This window comes from Oryctolagus cuniculus, chromosome 8 (genome assembly GCF_051225735.1).
Source record: "Oryctolagus cuniculus isolate XC-2025 breed Fujian yellow rabbit chromosome 8, ASM5122573v1, whole genome shotgun sequence".
Taxonomy (NCBI): domain Eukaryota; kingdom Metazoa; phylum Chordata; class Mammalia; order Lagomorpha; family Leporidae; genus Oryctolagus; species Oryctolagus cuniculus.
In genome coordinates, this window is record NC_142874.1 from 107,870,200 (window position 1) to 107,898,174 (window position 27,975).

A 27,975-nucleotide genomic window follows, 5' to 3' on the forward strand; every position below is an offset into this window, starting at 1 on the left:
TTGGAGACAATTTCTAATCAAGATGATCCTCTTGCCACTGGGTTGAGAAGAAGATGAAGCAGAGACGAGGCTAAAGGGGCAAGCAATGCAAGCAGGGCAGTCAAGATTGATAATGCAATAGATAATGCAAGTAGGAGATGATGTGTGGAAGCTTGTCAGACTAGGTTGGTAGTAACAGTGGTGGTAAAAATGAACAGAAACATTAAGGACAGGAGTAGGCGTTGAGCCTAGCAATTAGGAAGCCTTCATCCCACATCAGAGTGCCTGGGTTTGATTTCACTACTCTGACTTCAGCTTCATGCCAGTGTAGACCCTGGCGGACTGTAGGGATGGCTCCAGTAGTTGCTCTCCCAGTGTGGAAGACCTAGCTTGCATTCTCAGCTCCTGGCTCTGGCCGTGGCCCAGCCCCAGCTGTCATGGTCATTTGGGGAGTGAGCTAGAGGATGGATGCTCTCTTCATCTCTGTCTCTGTGCCTCTCAAATAAACAAGAAAGGAAAGAAGGAAGTTGGGGGAGAAGGAAAGTAGAAAAAGACAATGTAGCTTTTATTAGATTAAATTAGTTTAAGTAAAACATGAGATTACATCCTTTCTACTTTTTGTGGGTAAAAAAATTTATTTTTTAAATTGAAATTACATTGATGGTTATTTTGTTAGTTCTTAGTGTCCATTTGGGAAAATAAAAGGTTGGCAATCCTAGTTCACTGTTTTTCTTGAAATTTTATGGATTTTAAATGCTGAAAATCTGAGAACTAAACCTGAACAGAGAAAGGCAGGGTGGGGTTTTCAAGCAGTCCAGATTGAAGATACCAGAAATGTAGAACCCAGGTTGGTGAATGTGTGGAGAATGAGGAAGAGAGTGAAGTGGAGTTTAGGATTTTTGGATCTACCTGGAAGGGCAGGGATGGAGCAGATCAAGTTCTTATCATAGAGAGTACAAGACAGTTAGTGCCCGAAACAGGTTCTGAGGTTAACCCAAGAAGTGAAGCCAACAATGTCCAAATGCACCAATCTCAGGATGTCGGAGGGCCACATCTTCGTATGCATCATTAAGGCTGTGAAAGGAATGACAAATCAGGGAAGAATTCCTGGTGGCTTCAGCTTTGTTCTACTGAGACCGGACACCAGGAATTTTTCATTCTGCTTTGTATGGATAATCCGGGCTTTCTTGACCATTCCCATCCCTGTAACCTGATTAGATGCGTTTGGAAAGATAAATTTACAGTAATTGGACACATAGAATATGCACAAAAACTGCTTACTCAGTGAAAAAGTGAATTTGTGGATCAGTGGGAAAAAGAATCAGAAAAGCGTTTAAATGTTTAGTAATGTAAGTGATGGGAGAAAATGTCGCAGTTGTGGAGAGAGAGGGCTGAAGAAGACCCCAGAATTAAAACTTGAGAACTGAATCCAACACAGAAAAAAGTTGCCAGCGGAAATCTTGAATGATTATGAGCAATTCCACATGCTGAGGTCAAAGTTAAAGAGAGATTTGTTCTCCCGCTGAAGCCTGGTTATTTTTTTATTTCTTACCAAGAGAATGTAGGAGCTGGCTGACAATTTCCCGGAAAGAATTTGCAGTGTAAATTGATTGCCTAGTTCAGAGGGTGTGGAAAGTAGACCTTTGACCTGCATGAGAAAGACCAGGGACACAGAGCTACAGAGCTGCAGCCCTTGTGAGAGAAAGGCCTCTGCTTCCAGCGGTGCGCCGACCTGGGTGGTCACAGAAAGCCAACCAGGAGGAAGCAAAGCTCTGAAAAGGAAGAAATGGAAAGTGGATTTTATTGTTAAACTTTGAAGTAAAGAAATTTACTTGTTAAAACTAAAATTTTTTTATGATGAGAAACACCAACGAATCCATACAATTTGCTTACTTTTTTTCAATATGGTAGGTAAATATATGACATACAATTTACCATTTAACCTTTTTTTTTTTTTAAAGATTCATTTATTTATTTGAAAGGTGGAGTTACAGAGAGGCACAGGCAGAGAGAGAGGCAGAGAGAGAGAGAGGTCTTCCCTCTGCTGGTTCACTCCCCAGATGGCTGCAACAGCTGGAGCTCTACCGATTCTGAATCCAGGAGCCAGGAGCTTCTTCTGGGTCTCCCACACGGGTGCAGGGCCTAAGGACTTGGGCCATCTTCTACTGCTTTCCCAGGCCATAGCAGAGAGCTGGATGGGAAGTGGAGCAGCTGGGACTTGGAACAGGCGCCTGTATGGGATGCAGGCACTGCAGGCTTAACCCATTAAGCCATGGCGCTGGCTCCTTAAGCCATTTTTAAATGTACAGTTTAGTGGCATTAAGTACATTCACATTTTTATGCAATTAACTCAGTTGTCTCTCTAGAGCTTATTCATCTTCCCAGACTGAAATCCTCTCTCTCAGCACCCCCTCCTCCCACAGCTAACTGTCTACTTTCTGTCTCTATGAATGTGATATTCACATAAGTGGAATTATATTTATCACTCTGTGTGGCTTATTTCACGTGGCATCATGTCCTCAAGGTTGCGTATATTATAGCATGTGTTAGAATTTCATTCCTTTTAAAGATTGAGTAATATTCCACTGTATATACTACATTAATAAAATATTCTTGTGCTTAGAAGGGGACTGTCAAAAGCTGGCAGTTAGGTACAGGAGGGCAACATAAGGTATACGAAATGTCTGGTGATCCTTAAAGACAAGGGCTTCTCATTAGAGTTATACAACAGTTTGTAGGGGGAGAGTTCAGTAAAGAAAAAACACCTTGTCTATGTGGGAGTTAATATAGAATACAAAGAAATATATATGAATGAAACAGACATCTTGTGATTTGTTGTTTTAGCTGTTTATAATTCTGTGGAACTGTGATCTTTCTACTTTTTACTTGTTGAATATTATAATATATATTATTATATATAATATGATATATTATATATAATTATATATATATATATAATTAGTAGTGCATGAAGGCCAGTGCCGCAGCTCGCTAGGCTAATCCTCTGTCTGCGGCGCCGGCACCCCCGGTTCTAGTCCCGGTTGGGGCGCCGGATTCTGTCCCTGTTGCTCCTCTTCCAGTCCATCTCTCTGCTGTGGCCTGGGAGTGCAGTGGAGGATGGCCCAAGTGCTTGGGCCCTGCACCCGCATGGGAGACCAGGAGAAGCACCTAACTCCTGGCTTCGGATCAGCGCAGCGTGGCAGCCATTTTGGGGGTGAACCAACGGAAGGAAGCCCTTTCTCTCTGTCTCTCTCACTGTCAAAAAAAAAAAAAAAAAAGTAGTGCATGAAGCCTGTGACTATGGATTGGATTGAAATTATGCTTTTGCCAAAAGAAGCAGGAAGGCAGGAGGATTGAGGAAGGAAGAGAGGGAGGGAAATACAGTTACCTTCTTAGAATTGCATCTATGCAATACATGAAATCTGTTCTCTTTAAAGTAATAAAAATTTTTAAAAAAGCATTGTTTCCTCTTAGAATCCTAATGTGAGGAATCAGATGGTTTAATAGGGTGTCTGGAAATTGAGGGTGGAAAATGTTCCCCCAAAAGTTATCTTTAGCAAGGTCAGAAGTGCCTGCCTGACCTCTCCCTGGGAGCTTCCAATCTTATCATGAGACTAGCAAGGGAGTGGCGACTCCACCCTTCTGAGCTCTCAGTGTACTGTAAAACAAATAAGGTATCCCATCCCTGTGATGGCCAGACAGATAGGATAAACGATTGCAAACTAGGTTTTTTGATGGGTTTTGCCCTGCCTTGTAACTGAATGTCAATCTGGTTATCAAGTTTTTTTTAAAAATTGTGCTTAAAAATCCCAGTGTCAGGCTGGCGCTTTGGCTCACTTGGCTAATCCTATGCCTGCAGTGCCAGCATCCCATATGGACACCAGGTTCTAGTCCCGGTTGCTCCTCTTCCAGTCCAGCTCTCTGCTGTGGCCCCGGAGGGCAGTGGAGGATGGCCCAAGTGCTTGGGCCCTGCACCCGCATGGGAGACCAGGAAGAAGCACCTGGCTCCTGGCTTCAGATCGATGCAGCGCCAGCCATAGCGGCTATTTGGGGAGTGAACCAACGGAAGGAAGCGCTTTCTCTCTGTCTCTCTCTCTATCTATATCTCTACCTGTCAAAAAAAAAAAAAAAAAAAAAAAAAAAGACCCAGTGCCAAGGGGCCCTTTGGTTTTCTCCTTGCCTGGTATCTTCTTCCTCCATGCCACCCTGGCTGAACGTCTCTGACTCTAATAAATCTTGCTTTTTAAATCTCTCTGTCTACTTGGAAATTCATCTTCCATGTGAGACAAAGAACCGAGGTAATAATATTCTCTCCACCATCGCTTCACCTGTAACACTAACAAACTCACTATATAAACTACTAATTTTGCCATAGCTATTCAGATTTGGTTTTTCCATGACATTGCTAACATTAATGTACAGCGTTCCACAACATTAATTCACTAGCAGTTTTGTCCATTGGTGTCCTGATTTACCATCCTCTCTGGGTACACATGTAAGCTCTCACAGGGTTTATCTGTGCATTAGTTGACAATTTCTTGGCTTGCAAAGTTCCCAGACTAGACTTCAATCCAATAATTTGAAATAGTCCCTTAAAATAAAAAAGCCTGAGTTAGATGTTGTGGCACAGCAAGTTAAACCTTCGTATTGGAATGTCAGTTGGAGTCCTGGCTATTTCACTTCCAATTCAGCTCCCTGCTAATGCATCTGGGAAGCAGATGCCGCTCACGTGGGAGACCCAGATGGAGTTCCCCTCCCACTCCTCCCTCAGGCAGTCACCATTCCTGCTGACTACCTCCAAAGGTGGGTTTCTCCTCTACCTTCTTTCTGTTAATGCCACAGTTCAAGTTCTCATGCCTGAATTCACTGTAATTGCCTCAGTTTTTCTCCTTTCCTCTGGTGTTGCCTCCTAAAATCTTCCTTCCATTCATTAGCTAGAATAATCAATACAACACACACACCTGATTTAGTAGTTTAATCAGTGGTTTTCTGTTCACTTTTTAGATAAAACTTGGTATGACCTGTAACACCGTAATATGGACTCCTGCTAGCCTCGAACATTATGATCCATCCAGCAACACCAGTCCACTAGTGTTTCCCACAGGACTATTCTGTCCTTGCTTATGCCCTGTCTGATATACTCTTCCACCCACCTTTTCCCTGACTATTCCACTCAACTTGAGATCTAAGTCACATTACTCTTCTTCTAGAATTACTTTGCATGCCCCTCTGTTGTGTTCTCATTGTTCCCTGCATATAACTCTCTTTTTATACTAACCACAATGTATTAGGTTGAACAGTATCGAACCATCAGTATTCACTTATTACCAAAACAGTGGTAATTTTCCATGGCCCTGTTGAAATATTATATTTACTTTATGTTTATTTCTGTTACACTGAGAGTTTTTTGGGTGAGAACTCTTTCTTATTTATATTCCTGTCCACAAGGTCCTTCTAAGGTCAGTAAACATGACCTGTACATTGAAAAGTTGGAGGAAGAAGTGAGTGAATATAGTTAACTGATTACTTATTTGGCAACTACTAATTTGATGCCCATGAGTAATTTTTAATGACATGGAAAAAAGCTTAATGTTGCATTTAAAAAAATCCTGGGGGCCGGTGGGTTAATGCCCTTCCTGAAGCGCCGGCATCCCATATAGGCACCGGTTTGAGACCTGGCTGCTCCACTTCCAATCCAGTTCTGCTATGGCCTGGGAAAGCAGTAGAAGATGGCCCAAGTCCTTGGGCCTCTACACCCGCGTGGGAGACCTGGAAGAAGCTCCTGGCTCCTGGCTTCAGATTGACGCAGCTCCGGCCATTGCGGCTATCTGGAAAGTGACCCATCGGATGGAAGACCTCTCTCTCTCTCTCTGCCTCTCCTCTCTCTCTCTGTAACTCTGACTTTCAAATAAATAAAAAATTAAAAAAAAAATTCTAAAAAAATCCTAATATGGAATGCACACTTAGACATACATTTACAAAATGTGTAAAATTAATAAATGTAAAACTCTGTAATATTTTAAGATTTTTTATCTTTATCTTAAAAAGCACTTTTCAAATTCAATTCCATGTAACAGAAGCTAGTCAGAGTATGGAAATGTGCTCATAGCCATGCCAAAAGTGTGTGTCAGTTAAATTCTTGCCTAATTCAAGTTAAAAAAAAAAACTTTTAATGATTTTCAGCTGTCTATATAGTATGCTCATGCCATTTATTTTGTTCTCTTGCCCGTCTTGTTTTTCATAGCATGGAATTGAGGAAACAGCTGCTGAATGCAGGAGACTGGGTGCCCAGGCTCATCCTTTTGTGGTTGACTGCAGTAACCGAGAAGATATTTACAGCTCTGCAAAGAAGGTAAAATTCAGTTGGAATCTTACTATGTGAGAGCAAAGAGTGTTTTGGAGATGTTAGGAAAAGAATTGCAGATTGGTGCCTCCTCAAAATGTTAGGAAGACAGGTGCAGAATAGAGAGGAAGCCGTGTATGAATTTACAGCCAAACCGAATTTATTCAGAGAAAATAAATTCACAGAGGTGGGTGGTGGGTGACCAACTGCCTGCGTGCACTTGATGGAACCCCAACCCCCAGGGGCCAGGCCTTTTTGTATTTTAGGAGGGCTAGGGATGGGGGTAGGAGAGGGGGGCATCAGGCTGAGGAGAATTCCTGGAGCTGGAGCAATTGGTCTTTCAAGTGCTCTTGGGGGTAGGGTATGAAGACAATAGGGTGTGAGACCCAACTGAGATTCCAGGGCAAGGAATATATTGCCCTATCTTTTGGGCAAAGAGCAAGAATGGCTGAAGCTTATGTCTTTGTTCCATTAGGAGATGACCCAGTCCAATTATGATACACACAAGATGAGAAATGTGGTTTTCCTAATGTCGTGTGGCTTGCCAGTGGCAGACCCAGAACTAGAACCTAAAACTGAGGTTCTCAGATTTTAGTATGTTCTGAAAACTACAAAAAATGTACACTATTGGTCCCCCCACCAGATGTTTTCTTTCAGTAGGTTGAGGGCAGCGCCTAGAAATCCACATATTTAGCACCCTGTAGCCACACTGGCCCATGAGTCTGACACAGGTAAATATCCTAGGATGGTACTTGCAGACTCACTGACCGTGTCTTGTGATGCCCATTCAGAAAACTAGGTTAGAAAGTTAGGAGAGGGGCATGCGCTATGGCACAGTGGGTTCTAAACTCCCTCATAATGCCTCTGGGAAAGCAGCAGAAGATGGTCCAAATACTTGGGCTCCTGCCACCCATGAGGGAAACCAGATGGAGTTCCAGGGTCCTAGCTTTGGCCTGGCCAACCCTGGCTACCCCTGCCATTTGGAGAATGAACCAGCAGATTGAAGATCTCTCTCTCCTCTGTCACCCTACCTTTCAAATAAATAAAACAAATGTTAAAAAAGGAAGTTAGAATTAACCTATTCTTTATCAGGTTTTTATCATAGGTAGATCGATTTCTATAAAGCATTATTTGCCTCTTCTACCACTGAGGTGTGCTTTTTATAATGGGATTTCACTGTGGACACATTTGCACTTGTCAACTAATACCCAAATGGAAGAAAGGTTGGCAGCTTTACCTGGGAAAAGTCATTAAAATACTCATTCCTGGGGCTTACCCCCAGCTGTTCTGATGGAATAGGTAAAAGATTCTGACTCATCTAGACTTGAGAACCTCTTTGTTTAGGGAATTTTAGATTTTGGTTCATTTTTAGCTTCTTTTTCTAATTGCTTATCTTTCTTTTTTTTTTTTTAATTTTATTTATTTAGTTGAGAGGTAGAGTTACAGAGAGAGGGAGGGAGAGACAGAAAGAAAGGTCTTCCTTCCACTGGTTCACTCCCCAAATGGCCACAATGGCTAGAGCTGCACCCATCTGAAGCCAGGAGTCGGGAGCTTCTTCTGGGTCTCCCACATGGGTGCAGGGGCCCAAGACCTTGGGCCATCTTCCATTGCTTTCCCAGGCCATAGCAGAGAGCTGGATTGGAAGAGGAACAGCCGCGACTAAAACCAGCACCCATATAGGATTCTGACACCACAGGCAGAGGATTAACCTGCTGTGGCACAGCACCGGGCCCGCTAGTCTTTTATTTCTAATATCTCTTTATTATTATTATTTTTATTTATGTGGTCTGAGCTAAGTCAAAGAATTAGTAGAAGTTACTTTGATCGAGGATAGAGAAAAACTCCTCATAGCGGGGTTACATTAAGAGGAAGGCCTACATCTGACATTTAATAATCACTATGAGGGGACTTCAAAGAGGTGCAGAGAAGTGGAATTATAAAATAAGTTTCTTTTGCTGCAAAAGCTTTTGAAGTGCATGCATAGTTTCTTCATCATCTGCATTGTCCATGAACCTTGTGGAGACCCCTCGTATTTTCCTTAGGTTAACTCTGATTGTACAGCATTAAGGTGAGCATGTTGCATAGTGTGTAAGACCTTGGACTCAGGAGCTGGACTCCCAGGTTTTGATTCTTCCCTTCCAGTCAGTCCTAATTATATGACTGTGAGCAAGTCCTTTACCATCTTTGTGTCTACTCACTTATAAAACGGGACCCACAGCAGTGCCTAACACATAGGGTTATTAATGCGTGTTAAAAGAGTAATGATACAAAGTACTTGGAACATTACCTGGCCCACAGTATGTGCTAGTTTTTGGTATTATAATAGAATTACTGATCTTGCCTATAGATTTTCATTATTAGTCATTATTAGAGGAATCTACTAGCACAACATCCTTAGTCACCTAAATGGAAAGCATTCTTTTCCAGATTCATCCAGGAATAGAGTATTCTGGGAAAGATAATTTTATTTTAACCTACTCCATATATTTTAACTATAGAGTTTGTATTGAAATAGTTTTAAGGCTGTAGGCTTAAATAGAGTATATACAAAGACATGTGAATATCAGGTATTTTGAAGTAGGTATGAGTATTTTGAGTGTTTTGATTATCAGCACATTTTTATGGCTCTAAACAATTAAATTCTGTTAGCTTTCATTAGTAAGAAATATGTGAACCAGATAGTCACACAGTAACAAAATAACAGTAGCTCAAGAATGGAAAAGTTCATTATGAATATAAAACAATAATTTTTATTTTGAGGGTTATTAATTCAGAAGCATTGTTGTAGTTTCATCAATTCAATCACATACAGTGTTTTAGTTTTCATAATAACTTGGGGACATTATTCTGAATTTCAGTTTTCATATTGTACTAGAGATGTGCATATAGGGATAAATGGTGTTGACCAAGGGCCAAATATCTTAGCTTGACACCTTGCTAATTTAAGCACACCTTGCTGCAGTTCAGTTCTGACAGATGAGCCTGTGGCCTAGCACATTGACACCCTCCTAGGGCAGTGGTAGATCTTTGCATTTTTAGGAGGCTTGTCCTGGGTTCTGAAGTCAAACAGATCTTGGAAACTCAGCTCCATCATTTAACAGTCACATGACATATGGCATATGACATATGGCAAGAAGCATAACTATTCTATGTTTCATAAGAGCTAAGTAAGGTGACTACTGACATCGTATAAAATGCCTAACGGAGTGGAAGCCTCTTCTGGGCTCTTCAACACCTTTCCCTCGGTCCTCCAACACACCATAGCACCAGCCCTAGAGAATAACCTTGTGAACAGGAGCTAATATTTATTGGGAACACAATGCATAACAAAATGCACTGTGTCTCTTGAGTCTGTCTACCCAAGAATCTTAGATACTCAATGAAATGTAAACTTGTTATAGAAGATATTCTTGCATTGCTAACACTTAAACTGTGGTACTCCAGTCTTACAAAAAGTAGAGTGTAAGCAGCAAGATTTATGATCTTTCCGACTTGAAGGTAGTGTTACTGAATCATGTGAGCGCAGAAGAATTTCAAATTTCAATAGAAATTTCAAAGAAATTTTATCATCTGTATTTTTCCCCCATTGAGTACAAATGTTCTGTAAAGTTCAATGGATGCTTGAGAGAGAGAGAGAGAGAGAGAAAGGTCTTCCTTTTTTCCGTTGGTTCACCCCGCAATGGCCGCTGCGGCTGGTGCACTGCAGCCGGCGCACCGCGCTGGTCCGAAGCTAGGAGCCAGGTGCTTCTCCTGGTCTCCCATGGGGTGCAGGGCCCAAGCACTTGGGCCATCCTCCACTGCACTCCCGGGCCACAGCAGAGAGCTGGACTGGAAGAGGGGCAACCGGGACAGAATCCGGCGCCCCAACCGGCACTAGAGCCCGGGGTGCCAGTGCTGTAGGTGGAGGATTAGCCTTTTTTTTTTTTTTAATGTTTATTTATTTGAAAGTCAGAGTTATAGAGGCAGAGAGAGAGAGATCTGCCATCCACCGGTTCACTCCCCAGAGGGCATCAACAGCCAGGGCTGGATCAGGCCATAGCTAGGAGTTTCATCTGTGTCTCTCATGTGGTTGGCAAGGGCCCAAACACTTGGGCCTTCTTTTGTTGCTTTTCCCAGGCCATTAGCAGGGAGCTGGATTGGAGAGCAGCCAGGGCATGAACAATTGCCCATATGGGATACCGGTGTTGCAGATGGTGGCTTCACCTACTGCACAGGCCCCATCAATGGCTGTCTTCTATTGCTCTTGGCAGCTAGCCTTATTCTTTTGCTTATACTTCCTCAACTGACCTCATTTTACCTATGATAGCTGCTATGACCTTTGAAATCTGGCCCCAAGGGCTTACATAAACCCTTTTATGTGATCACTTTAATTTCTCAAATGTTTTTCCTCTGGACTCAATACCAAAATTAAGCTTTCATTATCAGGGGCCGGCATTGTGGTGTAGTTGATAAAGCCACCACTTGTGACAGTGGCATTCCATATGGGGGTCAGTTCTAGTCCCCACTGCTCCACTTCTAATCCAGCTCCCTGCTAATGTGCCTGGGAAAGCAGTGGAAGATGGGCCCCTGTGTTCATGTGGGAGACTTGGAAGAAGCTCCGGGCTCCTGGCTTCTGATCTGCCCTGTTCTGGCCATTGTGGCCATTTGAGCAGTGCAGCAGATGGAAGACCTTTCTCTCTGTCTCTGCCTCACTCTCTGTAAACTCTGGCTTTCAAATAAATAAATAAATCTTAAAAAAAATTTCATTATCAAGAGGAGACACATACACAAAATACATACTACTAGAAAAATATTCCTATGTATTTTTATATTATTTACGTAATTTATATTTTCATATTAAATACTCTCATAGATACCTCAGGTCAAGAAAAGAACTGTCAGACATGTTAGTTGTACACAGATGTAATGGATAGCTATAGTGATGGGCAGTAATAATGAGAATAGTAGCAGTTGATGATCTATACCAGATTCAGTGCCAGCTTCTTTACATTTATTACTTAATTTGTTCCCATAGCAACTCACAAGGAAGCTATATGAAGGACCTTCAAAAAGTTAATGGAAAATGCATATTATGAAAACACCATGCATGTTTTTCAGACTTGGTTTTGCAACAAAATCAGCTTAACTTTTAATTCTGTTTCTTCCCATGAACTCTAAAAAGTACTCATTATTATCTCTATTTTTATAGAGACAGAAGTGAAGTTTTGAGAGATAAAGTAACTTGTTCAAGGCCCAATAGATAATGAGTGGCAGGCACAGCCTGTACAGGAGCCAAAGTTCACCAAAGATTCCACACTCCTCCCGCTGAGCCTAGTGGAAAATGACTGGAGCTGTAGAAAGAGTGACCAGAAAAATACAGAAACAGAAATAAGGGAACAGAAGATTTAGTCAGCTTAAAACTATAATCAGTTTTACATAATTTTGCGTAAATTGTCCCTGAATTTGCCACTTAACTTTTTTTGCTTACCTTTTGAAGTAGTGCTTAAAAATGAATGCTGCTTAGCCACATGCCTCTTGAGTTATAATCAGCTAGCCAACTCCAGAGGCTAAATTGCAAAAGAAAACTTCTGTCTAGTTGATTTGCAGATAGAGCCCTTCTGGACATAAATACCTAAATTTAAAGTTTTTTCTTTTTTTTTCACATTGTCACATAGATTTCAAAACTACTTTTTTTCCACATTTATCAAAAAACCTATGTAATAGCCATTGCATGCAAACCTATCCTCATAGCTCTTCATGAATATATTCTCATTTTATTTTTAAAGGTAAAGGCAGAAATTGGCGATGTTAGCATCTTAGTAAATAATGCTGGTGTAGTCTACACATCTGATTTGTTTGCTACACAAGACCCTCAGATTGAAAAAACTTTTGAAGTTAATGTGCTTGCGCATTTCTGGGTGAGTATGATTTCCTTTCTAAAAAATCCCTTTTTTGAGAACCATAAATACTAAGTTTGAAGTGGAGCTTTCAGCAGACATGTGGAAGTATTCAGTCAATGCTAAAGTTTCTTCCAGATCATTTTCATGCTATGACCAAGTTCTACCAATTGTTTCTCCCTCTCTAAAAATAATAATAAACTTCAGGCATTGTGTGTGTGTGTGTATATATATATATATATTTTTTTTTTTTTTTTTGGACAGGCAGAGTTAGAGTGAGAGAGAGAGAGAGACAGAGAGAAAGGTCTTCCTTTTCCATTGGTTCACCCTCCAATGGCCGCTGCGGCCGGCACGCTGCGCCGATCCGAAGCCAGGAGCCAGGTGCTTCCTCCTGGTCTCCCATGCGGGTGCAGGGCCCAAGCACTTGGGCCATTCTCCACTGCACTCCCTGGCCACAGCAGAGAGCCGGACTGGAAGAGGGGCAACCGGGACAGAACCGGCACCCCAGCCGGGACTAGAACCCAGGATGCTGGTTGGTAGCTTTGGGATCCGCATGGAAGGAAGGCCTATACTTCCGGGAATGGAGAAGTCCCTACCTGTACTTTCGAGGAAGAAAAGTCCTTGTCAAGGTCCCTGCGGGTGTCTAAAGGTCAACCAATGAGGATCAGACCCGCCTCAACCTTTAACCCCCATGCCCTGAATCTATAAAAGGAGCTCTCCCAATCTCTGACACACGACTTCCCCGGCCCCCGCTCTGTTGCTCTGTTGGGATGGGGAACCTCGCCCGGGAGCAGAATCCCAATAAAAGCCTGTGAATTAATTGATTCATCTGCCTGGGAAGATTTGTTATGCGCCGGACACCTTGCAGATGGTACCACAGTCAGAGGATTAGCCTAGTGAGCAGTGGTGCTGCCCCCCTCCTTGTGTATGTTTTAATTCTAAACTTGGTTCTCCTATCTCTGTGTGATCCTGTTTAGAAACAAAGAAAGGGATTAGAGACCAGCTGAGTCTGTAAAGGTGAACCTGGTTTGCTTTCAAATTCTCAAGAGACTCAGGTCTTAAGTTATTTCCTGTTCCCCAAATGCAAGCTTTATTATAAACTTTGCCATTCGAGATATTTAGGGGCAGGCCATTGGCCTAGCTGTTAAGATGCCTACATTCCATATCACAGTGCCTGAGCTCAAGTCCTGGCACTGTTTCCCATTTCCTGATGCCAGCTTCCTGCTATGTGCACCCTAGGAGGAAGCAGGTGATGGCTAGACTAGTTGGGTCTTTGTCTCTCAAGTGGGAAATCTGGATTGAGTCCTTGGCTTCCAGCCCAGCCCCAACCTTTGTGGGTGGACATTTGGGGAGTGAAGGAGCAGTGGATGGGAATTCTCTCAAAAATACTACCATTAAAAAAGGTTCATGGAAAATATGTATTATGAAGAAACTATGCGTGTATTTCAGTTTTTTGCAACAAAGTAAATTTATTTTAATTATATTTCCATGAACCTTTTCAAATTATTACATCTCTGAATCGATAGATATAGCACATGGGTGTTTTTGAAGTCTCAAAATATTGCCCAAAAAGCTAGTTCCAAAAATGATGCCTCAAAGTTTTCCTGGGATGTGACTTTAGCATGACTATTCTCAAAACGTATTGAGTTGGTAAAAAATGCAGTACAATTTTTGGTTAATGTTTCTAATTTATTGATCTCTATCTTTGTATTAAATGATGTGAAATGTGGGGTATTATATGTTTCTGCATTCCCAACACTTATAGGTGCTTGGTAAATATTTAGTGACTATTTGAAGATTATTGATGGCTTCAGTATTTAAATGATATAGCCAAGCTGTTTTCTTGCAATTTTGCATTAAATGTAAATTCTTTGAGTAACTGGATTATTATCCCTGTCCAATATCTGAGATGATAAAAGGCATCAGTGCTAAGAGATGGAGGATCAGCAGACATAAGAAGTTAACAATTTAAATCAGATGGATTCTCCAAGCTTCTCTGTAGTCATTATTTTGCTGGATTTTTCTAATGTGAAGATGCTATCCAGTTGTCTTATGTTGCTGCATTTGAGAATTTAGATTTTTTTTCATTTATATGAAGATCAGTGTTAAGCAATATATACCATTGTTTCTAAATATTCCGAATAGCTCTTTGAAATGTCATATTTATATTATAAATGTCATATTTTTTTCTCTTTAAATAAAATCTAGACTACAAAGGCATTTCTTCCAGCGATGATGAAGAACAATCACGGTCATATTGTCACTGTGGCTTCAGCAGGTGGACATACTGTGGTCCCCTTCTTACTGGCTTATTGGTATGTGAACATGCATTTCCTTCGTTGGTTCCTGTGTGAGATTTCTTATCCTTTCTAATGAGGATTGCCTTTTCAATGACAATGGACTTGAAGTTGCTGAAATAGGCAAAAAGAGTTGCACTAAGCTTTTTTTATAATGGCATTGTCAGCCATTAATCTCCTTTTAGATTAACAAGAGGACTGTTTTATAGGTGGCTGCAGGGAATTTATCCAATGACTAACCAGTCACTTAAAGCATTTCTCACCCTTTTTTTTTTTTAAGATCTATTTTATTTATTGAAAGGCAGAGAGAGGGAGAGACACAGAGAGAGACAGAGAGAGAGAGGGAGAGAGAGATCTTCTGTCCATTGGTTCACTACCCAAAACGCTGCAACAGCTGGGTCTGGACAGGCCATAACCAGGAGTCAGGTCTCCCATATAGGTGGCAGGGACCTGAGCCTAAGCACTTGAGCCTTCTGCTGCTTTCCCAGGTGCATTAGTAGGGAGCTGGATTAAAAGTGGAGCTGCTGGGACTCTAATCACACTCTGATATGGGATGCTGGTGGCTACTTAACCTGCTGCCACAATGCTGGCCCCTCATCTGTCTTAGCAACAAGGAATTATAAAACAAGATCAATATTGCTGTACCAGGAATGAAAATTAACACTAATAATTTTTAATATCAATAAGAATGGGTAAAGTTTTGTGGGAACAAAATAGTGAAAAGAGAGACAAGTGGGGTGGATGTTGTGGCACCGTGTGTTACACTGCCACCTGGGACACTCACATTCCATATGGGAGTGCTGGTTTGAGTCCTGGTGAATCCGCTTCTGCTCCAGCTTCCTGCTAACGTGCACCTCAGGAAGCATCAGGTGATGGCTCAAGTATTTGGGTCACTACCACCCATGTGGGGGACCTGAATGGAGTCCTGGGCTCCTGGTTTCATATGGCCCAGTCTTGGCTGTTGTGGCCATTAGGTGAGTGAACCAGTAGAACTCCGACTCTCACCTTCTCTCCAAATGTCCCTCTCTCCCTCTGTCACTCTGCCTTTCAAGTAGATGAAAAATAAATAAGATAGGCCGGCGCCGCTGCTCACTAGGCTAGTCCTCCGCCTAGCGGCGCCGGCACACCGAGTTCTAGTCCCGGTTGGGGCGCCGGATTCTGTCCCGGTTGCCCCTCTTCCAGGCCAGCTCTCTGCTGTGGCCAGGGAGTGTAGTGGAGGATGGCCCAGGTGCTTGGGCCCTGCACCCCATGGGAGACCAGGAAAAGCACCTGGCTCCTGGCTCCTGCCATCGGATCAGCGTGGTGCGCTGGCCGCAGCGCACCGGCCGTGGCGGCCATTGGAGTGTGAACCAACGGCAAAGGAAGATCTTTCTCTCTGTCTCTCTCTCTCACTGTCCACTCTGCCTGTCAAAAAAATAAAATAAAATAAAATAAAATAAAAAATAAATAAGATAAACTTTTAAAAAAAAGAGAATAGAGAATATTATCTGGAATTCTAAACATTAAAGGCATCCACACAATAGAATTATTTTTTAAAAATTTAGTATTTTTTTTTTTAAGATTTATTTTATTTGGTTGAAAGGCAAGTTACAGAGGCGGGGAGAGAAAGAGAGAAATCTTCCATCTGTTGATTCATCCCCCAAATGCCTGCAAGAGCTAGAGTTGGGCTGATCTGAAACTAGGAGCCAGGAGCTTCCTCCAGGTCCCCACGTGGGAGCAAGGCCCCAAGAACTTAGGTCATCTTCCACTGCTTTCCCAGTCACATTAGCAGGATTGGAAGTGGAGCAGCAGGGACTGGAACCTGAGTCCATATGGGATGCTGCGCTGCAAGCAGCAGCTTAACCTGCTAGGCCACAGTGCCAGCCCCAGTGATCATTCTTTAAAAAAAATTATGCATTAAAATAGCTGAATAAACCAGGCATAGCAAGTGGATCCCTGCCATCATGAGTTCTGCTGCACTGTAGAACATTGATCTATGAGACCACCATAGCCAGGATTCCCTGCCAGTTATACACACTGACAGTTCTTGGCTGTTAATATGTTTTAGCAGATAATAACTTTTAAAATGTCAAATTGCAGTTGTGTACACACACACACTCACACATATAATGCTACAATTCTAAATTTTTTTATTTTTTATTTTTTTTATTTGACAGATAGAGTTAGACATTGAGAGAGAGAGAGAGATAGAAAGGTCTTCCTTCCGTTGGTTCATCCCCCAAATGGCCGCCACAGCCGGCGCTGCGCCGATCCGAAGCCAAGAGCCAGGTGCTTCCTCCTGGTCTCCCATGCAGGTGCAGGGAGACCTGCACCTGGGCCATCCTCCACTGCCTTCCTGGGCCACAGCAGAGAGCTGGATTGGAAGAGGAGCTACTTGGTCTAGAACCCGGCACCCATATGGGATGCTGGTGCCACAGGCAGATGGTTAACCAAGTGAGCCACGGCACCAGCCCCCTACAATTTTAAATTCTAAAAACAATATCGATATGGTTGTATATGTAGCTATAGATTTGTGTATAAATAGCCAGTCATAGGCATAGGTGGGTAATTCATTTTTATACAAAGTGTGTATGTGTGTGTGTATGTCTGTCTCTGTATCATGCCTTTAAAATGTTTGCTACAGGTGGGGTGGGTGTTTGAAGTATAAGTTACTGTGCTGTTTGGGACACCTGCATTCCATGTCCGAGTACCTGGGTTGAGCACCAGCTACACAACCCAATCCTGTTTCCTGCTAATGTGCAGGAACTGTGCAGACAACAGATCAGGCAGGGTTGGTGCTGTGGTGTAGCAGGTAAAAAACCACCACCTGCAGTGCCAGTATCCCATATGGGTACTGGTTCGAGTCTCTGCTGCTCCACTTCCAATCCAGCTCTCTGCTATAGCCTGGGAAAGCAGTACAAGATGGCCCAAGTCCTTGGGCCCTTGCATCTGTGTGGGAGACCGAGAAGCTCCTGGCTCCTGGCCTCAGATTGGCACAGCTCCGGCCATTGCGGCCGACTGGGGAGTGAACCAGCAGATGGAAGTCCTCTCTCTCTCTCTCTCTGCCTCTGCCTCTCTGTGACTCTGCCTTTCAAGTAAATGAGTAAATCTTAAAAAAAAAAAAAAGAAAAAGAAAAAAAGCCGGCGCCGTGGCTCAATAGGCTAATCCCCCGCCTAGTGGCGCCGGCACACCAGGTTCCAGTCCCGGTCGGTCGGGGCGCCGGATTCTGTCCCGGTTGCCCCTCTTCCAGGCCAGCTCTCTGCTATGGCCCAGGAGTGCAGTGGAGGATGGCCCAAGTGCTTGGGCCCTGCACCCCGTGGGAGACCAGAAGTACCTGGCTCCTGGCTTCGGATCAGTGCGGTGCGGCCGGCCACAGTGCGCCGGCCGCAGCGGCCATTGGAGGGTGAACCAATGGCAAAGGAAGACCTTTCTCTCTGTCTCTCTCTCTCTCTCACTGTCCACTCTGCCTGTAAAAAACAACAACAACAACAACAACAACAACAACAAAAAACACACCATGATGGTTCAAGTACTTGAGTCCCTGCCACCCTTGTGGGAGACCCTGATTGAGTTCCTGATTCTTGGCTTTGGCCTGGCCAACCCAGTCCTGCCCTAGCTGTTGGCAGCCATTTGGCAAGTGAACCAGTGGATGGGAGTTGTCTGTCTAGCTGTCTCTCTTTTTTTTTTTTTTTTTTACTTATTTAATAGGTAGAGCTAGACAGTGAGAGAGAGAGACAGAGAGAAAGATCTTCCTTCCGTTGGTTCACCCCCCAAATCGCCGCCATGGCTGGCACTGCACCGATCCGAAGCCAGGAGCCAGGTGCCTCCTCCTGGTCTCCCATGCACGTGCAGGGCCCAAGCACTTGGGCCATCCTCCACTGCCCTCCTGGGCCACAGCAGAGAGCTGGACTGGAAGAGGGGCAACCAGGACTAGAACCTGGCGCCCATATGGGACACCGGCGCCGCAGGCAGAGGATTAGCCAAGTGAGCCACGGCGCTGGCCCCTTTCTCTCTGCCTTTCAAATGAATAAAATAAATAAGCATTTTTTAAAAAATCAAAACGTTTGCAAGGATATATACATAACTATTTTACTCTGTTTCCATTTGCCTGTGTTTTTATTTCTTCTTTCTTTTTTTGTGAACATATATTTGTTTTCTAATATTTTTAAAAATAAATATAGACTTGGATTCAGTTTTCAGAAAAGAATTGAAATAACTGATGAAGCAGTCATGGTAGGATGTCCAGATTGTCTGTTGCCTCTTTTTTTATTCTTTTTTAAAGATGTATTTTTATTTATTTTGAAAGGCAGAGAGAGAAAGAGAGGGAGAGAAAGAGGTCTCTTACATGGGTGCAGGGGCCCAAGCACTTGGGTCATTAGCAGGGATCTGGACAGGAAGCAGGGCAGCAGGAAATGGGACTGGTGGTCCGATATGGGATGCCGGCAGAGCAACCCAGTGTGCTGCAACTCCAGCTCCCAATTGCACCTTTTAATTTAAGCCATTTAATTTAATCCTTTAATTTGAAGTAAGTTTAGCATGTTAATGAATGTGTATGTTCAACATCATTTTCTTTGTTTTTTTTTTTCCTAGAGATTTATGTATTTATTTGAAAGAGTTACACAGGGAGAGAAGGAGAGGCAGAGAGAGAGAGAGAGAGAGAGAGAGAGAGGTCTTCCATCCAATGGTTCACTCCCCAATTAGCCACAACGGGTGGAGCTGCACTGGTCTGAAGTCAGGAGCCTCCTCTGGGTCTCTCACGTGGGTGCAGGGACACAAGGACTTTGGCCATCTTCTAGTGCTCTCCCAGGCCACAGCAGAGAGCTGGATTAGAAGTGGAGCATCTGGGCCTTGAACCAGTGCCCATATGAGATGCTGGTGCTTCAGGCCAGGGCTTTAAACTGCTGCACTACAACGCTGGCCTCCAATGTCATTTTCGATTTCTGTGTGGTGCTTCAGTGGACCATGTGCCACTCTTTGGTTAGTTTGTTGACTTTTGTTGGGGTTTTATTTGTCAGGACTCTTCTGTTGCATGTAACACAAAACACACTTCCCCAGTACAAAAGGAATTTTGTGATTCTGTTGTTAAAGTCTCAGGCACATTTCAGTCCTCCAGTAGCCAATTCACTCCCAGCTGTTCCAGAGGTCTATCCAGGTTCAGCAGGAGAGAGACAGCCCCATCACGTGTGCCTTCATGCCTTCTGGATCTGGAAGGAGCTCAGTTACTAGACCAACGTGGAGCCAGATGCTGTGGACATGGTAACAGTGACAGGACTGGAACAAGGAGAGAGAGAGGCTGATGGTAGAAACCACAGCTGCCCGCCACAGACATTATTTAATTTTTTTTAAAGATTTATTTATTTGAGGCCGGCGCCGCGGCTCACTAGGCTAATCCTCCGCCTAGCGGCGCCGGCACACCGGGTTCTAGTCCCGGTTGGGGCGCCGGATTCTGTCCCGGTTGCCCCTCTTCCAGGCCAGCTCTCTGCTGTGGCCAGGGAGTGCAGTGGAGGATGGCCCAGGTGCTTGGGCCCTGCACCCCATGGGAGACCAGGAAAAAGCACCTGGCTCCTGGCTCCTGCCATCGGATCAGCGCAGCGCGCCGGCGGCGGCGGCCATTGGAGTGTGAACCAACGGCAAAGGAAGACCTTTCTCTCTGTCTCTCTCTCTCACTGTCCACTCTGCCTGTAAAAAAAAAAAAAAAATTAAAAAAAAAAAAGATTTATTTATTTGGAAGGGAGAGAGAGAAGAGAGAGAGGTCCTCCATCTGCTGGCTAACCCAGTTCATAGCAAAGAGATGGATTGGAAGTGGAGCAGCAGGGACTCGAACCGGTGCCCATATGGGATGTCACCACTGTTAGCGGTAGCTTTTATGCTTGACCATAAATCTTTGGAAGTATCATTGGTTATTTCCTTGGGATTAACACTTAAATATGGGTATGGATATGAGAGCGTCTTCGGTTTTAATGAAATTGATACCCTTTGTCACGTTGCCTTCCAGAAAAGGCCACCAGTTAACATGTGCTTTGGTAAATTGGAAAGTGTGGAAAGTTGCTTCTCATTTTTTTTGGGATTAGACATATTGAAGGCTTAAGAAGAAAAACTACCACATAGCATTGTAGAAAGTGAAAAGACCCTGGTGCTGGCGCTGTGGCATAGCAGGTAAAGCCCCAGCCTGCAGCGCCATCATCCCATATGGGCACTTGTCTGAGTCCTGGCTGCTCCACTTCCAATCCAGCTCCCTGCTAATATGCCTGGGAAAGCAATGAAAGATGGCCCAAGTGCTTGGGCTCCTGAACCCACGTGGGAGACCTAGAAGCAGCTCCTGGCTTTGGGCTGGCCCAGCCCTGGCCATTGCGGCCATCTGAGGAGTGAGTCAGTGGTTGGAAGATCTCTCTGTAACTCTGCCTTTCAGATATATAAAAAAATCTTTTTAAAAAAAGGAATTTTGTTCTGTTTTACTTTGTATTTATCTGAATTACTTCTAAACTATAGCATTTTTATGTACCTATAGCTATTGACATTTTTGCTTTGTGAATCTTCTGCTAATGTCCTTTTGGCTTTTATCTATGAGAATATTGTCTTAGAAAAGTTGCAGTCTGTTAACCCTTGCCCTTGTTTCATAGTTCCAAATGCTTTGCCTGTTTGTCACTGAAGTTACTAAATGTTAGGGAGTACCATATCTGGGTTGGCTTTATTGCCCAGCCTTAAAGCCTGATTCTTCTGTTTTGTTGTGTCTATGGACAAGCACCAGAACTCACTGTTCCTAAGTTTCCTCTTTGATAAATAGGATCATAACTTTCTCGTCACAGGTTGTTGTGAGGATTAAATAAAATAGAACATCCAGGTAACTAAGGACAGTTTGAGATATTCTTTTTGTGTGAGTTTTCAGTGTATAGAAGAGTTCCGCTGTACACCGTTGAATCTGATGACCTTTCTTTTAAGCCTTCATATATATCTGAGCTTTAAAAGAAAGGAGAAAACTTTCCATGGCTTTGCAATCTATTTGGTAATTAATGACACTGAATTTGTATAGTTAACATGGTGAAACTGACAAACTTTATGTTGTATATATTTTAACACAGTTTTAGAAATTAGTAATGTCATATACCAAAAACCACTGAATTTGTAGACTAAGTCAGTGAATTGCATGATATAGGAGTTTATATTTCAACAAAGTTATTTTTAGAAAAAAAACTTGAAAAATAATGTGCATTTAGAGTAAGCAATTTCATGGCTGTTACCAAAAGAAAACACTATTGTAATAGGAATTACTTTTCACTGGGACTCATGGAGTTGACATACTTAATTGAGTACATTCTAAGACCCAAGCACTGGGCCAGGCCCTGGATCTTCACCGATGACCATTATAATCATGGATCTTACTGTCAAGGTGTAGGGGCAGAGGTTTTAAAAATTAGCCCTCAGTGAGCATTTAGTCTCAGGTCTGTGACACGCTGTCATAGAAACCTGAAGCCTGCTATGTATTGAGACTAAGGGCCAGGAGAGGCCTCTTGGAGGAAGTCAGACTGCGACTTATAGAATAGTACTTGTCCATAAGAATTTCCCAGCGAATTCCATGAACATTTCTTAATAAAAATGGACACTGAATTTTACGGAAATAGCAGCAACAAACATGAACACTCCGTCTACTTTCCTCACAAGACTGAGCATCCCGCGTTCTCCCCCTGATAAATGATGCTGTAGAGCAGGAAATGTTTCTTCTGTGTCTCCCAGTTTACCTGAGGCTCTTGTAAAAAACACAAATTCTGACTCAGTGAGACTGGACCAGGGCACTGTTCCTGCTGCTCATCAGAGCACCACATGGAACTGAGGAAGCAGGAGTTGGAATGAAACAGGTGCCAAGTATCTATCAGGAATATCTAAACTCTGTCTGTTTGCAGTTCCAGCAAGTTTGCTGCTGTTGGGTTTCACAGAGCTTTGACTGACGAGCTGGCTGCCTTAGAAAGAACCGGAGTCAAGACGACGTGTCTCTGCCCGAATTTCATAAACACTGGCTTCATCAAAAACCCAAGCACCAGGTAAGCTGAGACAGACGTTCAGACAGATGCATTGGTGGCAGCTATGAAGATCGGTCAGTCTGTGGGTTTTTCTGATTATTTTAATCTGATATTCTATCCCCTTAGTTCAACTTGATTTCAGCTTTTGTAAATTATGGCAAAACAAAATGAGGGGATGTGAGGAGAGGGAGAATTAATATGAATAGTGAACTTGCTAACCCTTCTCTTTTTTTCTTCCTCTAAGCAGTGGTTCTCAGATTTAAATATGCACATATTTCCCCAGGAGTAACTGGGAACCACATGGGGGCTCCAGCCTTGTTTGGTTGGGGTAGGGTCATGTTGAGGAAGGGGTCTAGGACTCTAGGTTTAAAAAGCATCATGGGTGATTCTGATACAGGTAACTCAGGACCACAGTTTGGAAATCACTGCCCCTTGGTAATCAAGAAATTATCCTCCCAAATCAGTACCACCCCGTCATACTCTGCTTGGTTAAAAAATAAAACTGATAAAGGATAATGTTTAGTGTTTCCTCTCTTCTAAGAATAGCTTTCGTGTCTTTGTAAATATGGAGTATACTTAATTTTTTTAAAATTCAAGCATTACAGAAAAATACAAATCAGAAAACTTCTTTTTAAATTTCCCTAATCCAGTGGAAACTGCTCAAGATTTTGATGAGTTTCTAGATACCTCTCCATGTGTAGATTAAATGCTTACAAATTTTTTCTTTTTAAGATTTTATTTATTTATTTAAGAGTCAGAGCTACAGAGAAGAAACATCTTTCATCTGCTAGTTCACTCTCCAAATGGCTGCAATGGCCTGAGCTGGGCCGATCCGAAGCCAGAAGCTTCTTCCAGGTCTCCCATGTGGGTGCAGGGGCCCAAGCACTTGGGCCATCTTCCACTGCTTTCCCAGGCCATAGCAGAGAGCTGGATCAAAAGAGGAGCAGCCGGGACGTGAACCAGTGCCCATACAGGATGCTGGCACCACAGGCAGAGGCTTAGCCTACTATGCCACAGCACTGGCCCAAATGTCTAAATTTTAAATAAATGGCATATATTATACATGAGGTTCTGGAGACATGAAGGAAGCTGCTTACTTGTCTCAACAGTACATATGTTGTGGATCTTTTAATGTCAATAAAGAGATTTGGGATAGGCTGGGCCAAAGCCTGGAGCAGGGAATTCACCCCAGGTCTCCAGCATGAGTGGCAGGGTGCCAGCCACTTGAGCCATCACTGCTGCCTCCCAAGGTCTGCACCAGCAGGAAGCTGGCGTTGGGTGCTGGATCCAGGCCTGGAACCCAAGCACTCTGAGATGCAGGAGTTAGAATTGCTATGTCAAACTCCTTCCCTTAGGCCTGTTTTCATTTAATTTTGCTTTAAATAGCATTTAAAGGACTTTGTTCCCTCCCTTTCATGGCCTTTAGATTTTGTTAGTTCAATTCGTTCATACTCCAAATTATGAAAATATCTCCCCATTTTTTTGTAGTATATATTTCATGATTGCATTTTTCACATTTAAAATTTTACCCCATCCAAATTTACTTTGATTTAGAAGTGAAGTCATGGTAAATTTTTTCTCCAAATAGTTAATGTCTTGCTCTGCAGTTGTTTATTAAATATTACATTGTTTCTCTCACTGATTTGAAATATTTTATTGCAATAAGTTTATATACTTACTTAGATATACCTCTAGATTCTCCATTTTATTTCATTGATGAGTTCTGATGTTTAAGCTTTATTCTGCCTCAAACATTCTCCCTTTCTTACCCAGTTCATCTGCCTTTGAACACATTTGAAATGAATAAGAACTATACAGTGTGTTCACTTGGGAAGATGGTAGGTTTAATACACCTTTGTCTAAGGTTCTCTGCAGGTAGGCAGAGTGGAAAACCAGCATTAGGCAGAAATTTGGGAGCTTTGCAAAGATTTCAAGCCCCTAAGAACCCATTAAATGGTCTTAAAGATCCATTTTTTAAGACACAATTTTGTTAGAAAATGAAAGGGAGAGTGTTTTTTTACTTCTGAGGGCCAAGGCCTCTAGTCATTTACATTTATAAAGAAGACTAATTGGACCCTGAATAGAAAAAGATAAGGGACAAGTAAAAGTGTTTTGAGTTGGGGAGTGAAGTTGAGGAGGAAGAGTGGGAAGGATAAAAGAGCTCAGGGAAACAGAAAGTGAGTATAGGAGGCAAAATCTGCCAGTTTCCTCCTATTTTCAGCACTTACAGACAAAAGTAACACTCCAGTTGGGGTTTTTAATCTCAAACTGTCTTTCAGTAGTTTTAACTGCTTCTTCAACTTTTAACTGACCTGTTTAAAGCTGTCCCAGAGACAAGGCTGCACAGACAAGGTAGGCAAGAGTGTCCCCTCCTGACAAAACTCTGTCAGTGCAATTACAGAATATTTGAGTATTTCACAATGTTTAAGGAAAAATGGAGTTAAAAGAGAGGTGTGAGGGCTGGCATTGTGCCTCATGGGGTTAAGCCACCACCAAAGTGTCTGTTGGAGCCCTGGCTGCACTGCTTCTAATCCAGCTCCCTGCTAACAAGCCTGGGAATTTATTGGAAGAGTTTCAGCCTGGGCCAGAGCTGTCTGTTGTGACCATTAGGGGAGTGAACCAGCCAATGGAAATTACCTCTTTCTGTCTGTCTGTCTTTCTGTCTCTCTCTGGAGATTTTTTTTTTCTAAAACAATTTTACAATCATTTATAGTCATGATTATGAAGCTTCCTGTTTGGGGTGGGGGTGCTGGTGAGTGTGACTAGAAGTTATGTGGTTCTAGCCCAATTAAAGGTATAGAAACCTGTCTAAGGAAGGGCCTGGGGCTTGATCCAGCCACCTGTGCCCCTTTGAGGCTAAGCTGGTAGTGATGTGGGTTTCAAAATGGGAACTTGGCACTTCCATTAAAGAGAGAACATACTATGATTGACCACTAAGTAAAATCTGTCATTTTCTAAAACCTCACAGTGATCCTTGGAGGGAGATTTTATTAGTCTTCTTTAATAGATGGGAGTTACCTGAGGCTTAAACAGATTAAGTAGCTTGCCCGTAAGGGGAATACTTGAAATAGTATTGAGATTGGTGCTAGTTTTTTTCATGCTCGTTGGATTATTTCTGATTCAGACTACACTACACAGAGCTGAATTTCTGAATAGGTAAAACTGAACCAAGGCCTAATGACTGAATTTCTAACTGGTTTCAGATTGATGTTGGAACTGAAATTGTTTTTAAAAGCACATCTAATATATAGTTATTGGTTCTTACATTTAAATGGCAGTACAAAGAAGCTGGCTTAAGTGTAATCACATGTTCTGATTAGTCTTTGAAAGCCAGGAGTTATTTTTGTTAAGGTTGAATATAAATAGTTTATAAAAATACTTAATGAAGGGCTACCAAATATCAGAAACCCTAGTAGGTACCTTGCATAATTTGTCTTTAATCCTAGAGGGTCAGATTAGATCCTCTGGCCATTGTCTGACCCTTATAACTACTATGCAAGATTAGTTATATTATCTTCATTTTACAGAGAGAGAAACTGAAACTTGGAAAAGTTAAGAAAATTGCCCAAGGTCACACAGCTCCAAAGTGGTGGTGGAATTGCTACCTAGGTCTCTGTGACTGCAAATGCCTTGCTACTTTTAGTTCATTTATTAAAATAAAATACATTTATTTATGTATTTTATCACTTTGAATGGCAGAGATAGAGAGAGGTCTCCCACTTCCTGGTTGACTCCCTACATGTCCACAGTGTCCAGGGATGGGGCAGGCCATTTTGTTTTTGTAATTTCTTTTTCCTTTATTTCTTTTTAATATTTGAGAGGCAGAGAGAGACAGAGAGCTCTCATCATCTGCTTTACCCCCCAAATACTCAACAATAGCCAGAGGTGTGCCAGACTGAAGATGAAGGAGAAGCACTCAATCAATCTAGGTCTCCTGTGTGGGGGGAGCAGGGACCCAAGTACTCCAGCCATCACTGGTGCCTCCCAGTGTGCATATGTGCAAGCTGGAATTGGAAGCAAACCTGAAGTCAAACCTAAGTCAAACACCTGTGCTGGATTTTAGTTTATTTAGGTAGACTTTTACATTATTGAGTAGAGATCTTTTTTTACATGTAGACTGAGCACTGGTTTCACCGCATGCTATAATTCTTGAGATATACTCATTTCTGTTCATCTCAAAGGATTTTCTAATCCCCCAGGTTTCTCCTTGTCTCACTGCTTATTTAGGTGTATACTGTTTAATTTCCACACATTTGTGAGTTTTCCAGTTTTCTTTCTGTTCTTGATCTCTGATTTCATTCCTTCATGGTCAGAGAAAGTATTTTGTATGATTTAAGTCTTTTAAAACTTAGAGATTTGTTTCATGATCTAATCTATGATCGGTCCTGGAGAGAATTTTCCATGCGCTCTAGAGAGTGATTGTATTCCTCTGTTGGGTAGTGTTTTTTTTATTTATTTATTTGAAAGGTAGAGCTTACAGACAGTGAGAGAGAGAGAGAAAAGTCTTCCTTTCTTTGGTTCACTCTCCAAATGGCCGCAACAACTGGAACTGTGTCGATCCAAAGCCAGGAGCCAGGAGTTTCCCCCAGTCTCCCATGCGGGCGCAGGGACCTAAGGACCTGGGCCATCCTCCTGGGTAGAGTGTTTTTATGGGTACCTGTTAGTCTAGTGGACTTATAATGTTGTTCAAGACTTCTGTTTCTTGTTGGACCTCTGATTATCCAATACATTGTTGAAGTGAGTTGAAGTTTCCAAATATTATCATTGAAACTCTGTATCTCATTTCAGTTCTGACAGTTTTTACATCATGTATTTTAGATCTCTTTTGTTAGGTGTATAAGCAATTTTTAATTAAATGTTTTTTCCTGAAATAAGTTATCTCTTTACAATTAATTACCTAAACTATGTGGCCTAACTTGAATTTATAAGAATAAGTATAGGGGTGACACTGTGGCATAGAGGTTTAAGGCACTGCCTACAGTACCAGCATCCCAAATGGACACGGGTTCAAGTCCCAGCTGCTCCACTTCCAATCCTGCTCCCTGTTAATGCACCTGGGAAAGCAGTGGAAGACCAAGTTCTTGGGCCCCTGCCATTCTCACGGGAGACCCAGAAGAAGCTCCTGGCTCCTGGCTTCGGACTGGCCCAGCCCCAGCCTTTGTGGCCATTTGGGGAGTGAACCAGCAGATGGAAGATCTCTCTCTTTCTCTCTTTCTCTTTCCTTCCTCTCTCTCTCTCTCTCTTTCTCTCTCTGCCTTTCAAATTAATAAACAAATAAATCTTTTTTAACTTTTTTTAAAGATTTATTTATTTATTTGAAAGAGTTTCACAGAGAAAGAAGGAAGTCAGAAGTCTTCCGTCCACTGGTTCACTCCCCAATTGGCTGCAATGGCCGGAGCTGCACCAATCCGAAGCCAGGAGCCAGGAGCTTCTTCTGAGTCTCCCACGTGGGTGCAGGGGCCCAAGGACTTGGGCCATCTTCTAC

General features: G+C 42.6%; 1 protein-coding gene across 2 annotated transcripts in view; it reads left to right on the forward strand.

The window, feature by feature from the left end:
• HSD17B11 (hydroxysteroid 17-beta dehydrogenase 11) overlaps positions 1-27,975 on the forward strand; it is a 39,834-nt gene that overhangs the window by 3,326 nt on the left and 8,533 nt on the right. The window contains exons 1-5 of one of the 2 annotated variants that reach the window (XM_089303106.1): positions 4,662-4,782; positions 6,224-6,331; positions 12,088-12,219; positions 14,407-14,513; positions 22,374-22,511. In XM_089303106.1, coding sequence (XP_089159232.1) covers positions 14,431-14,513; positions 22,374-22,511 — 221 coding nt within the window. In that variant the 5' untranslated portion in view covers positions 4,662-4,782; positions 6,224-6,331; positions 12,088-12,219; positions 14,407-14,430. Of the gene's footprint in view, positions 1-4,661; positions 4,783-6,223; positions 6,332-12,087; positions 12,220-14,406; positions 14,514-22,373; positions 22,512-27,975 lie in introns of those variants that run through there. The other variant, XM_002716969.6, reaches the window with a different exon arrangement.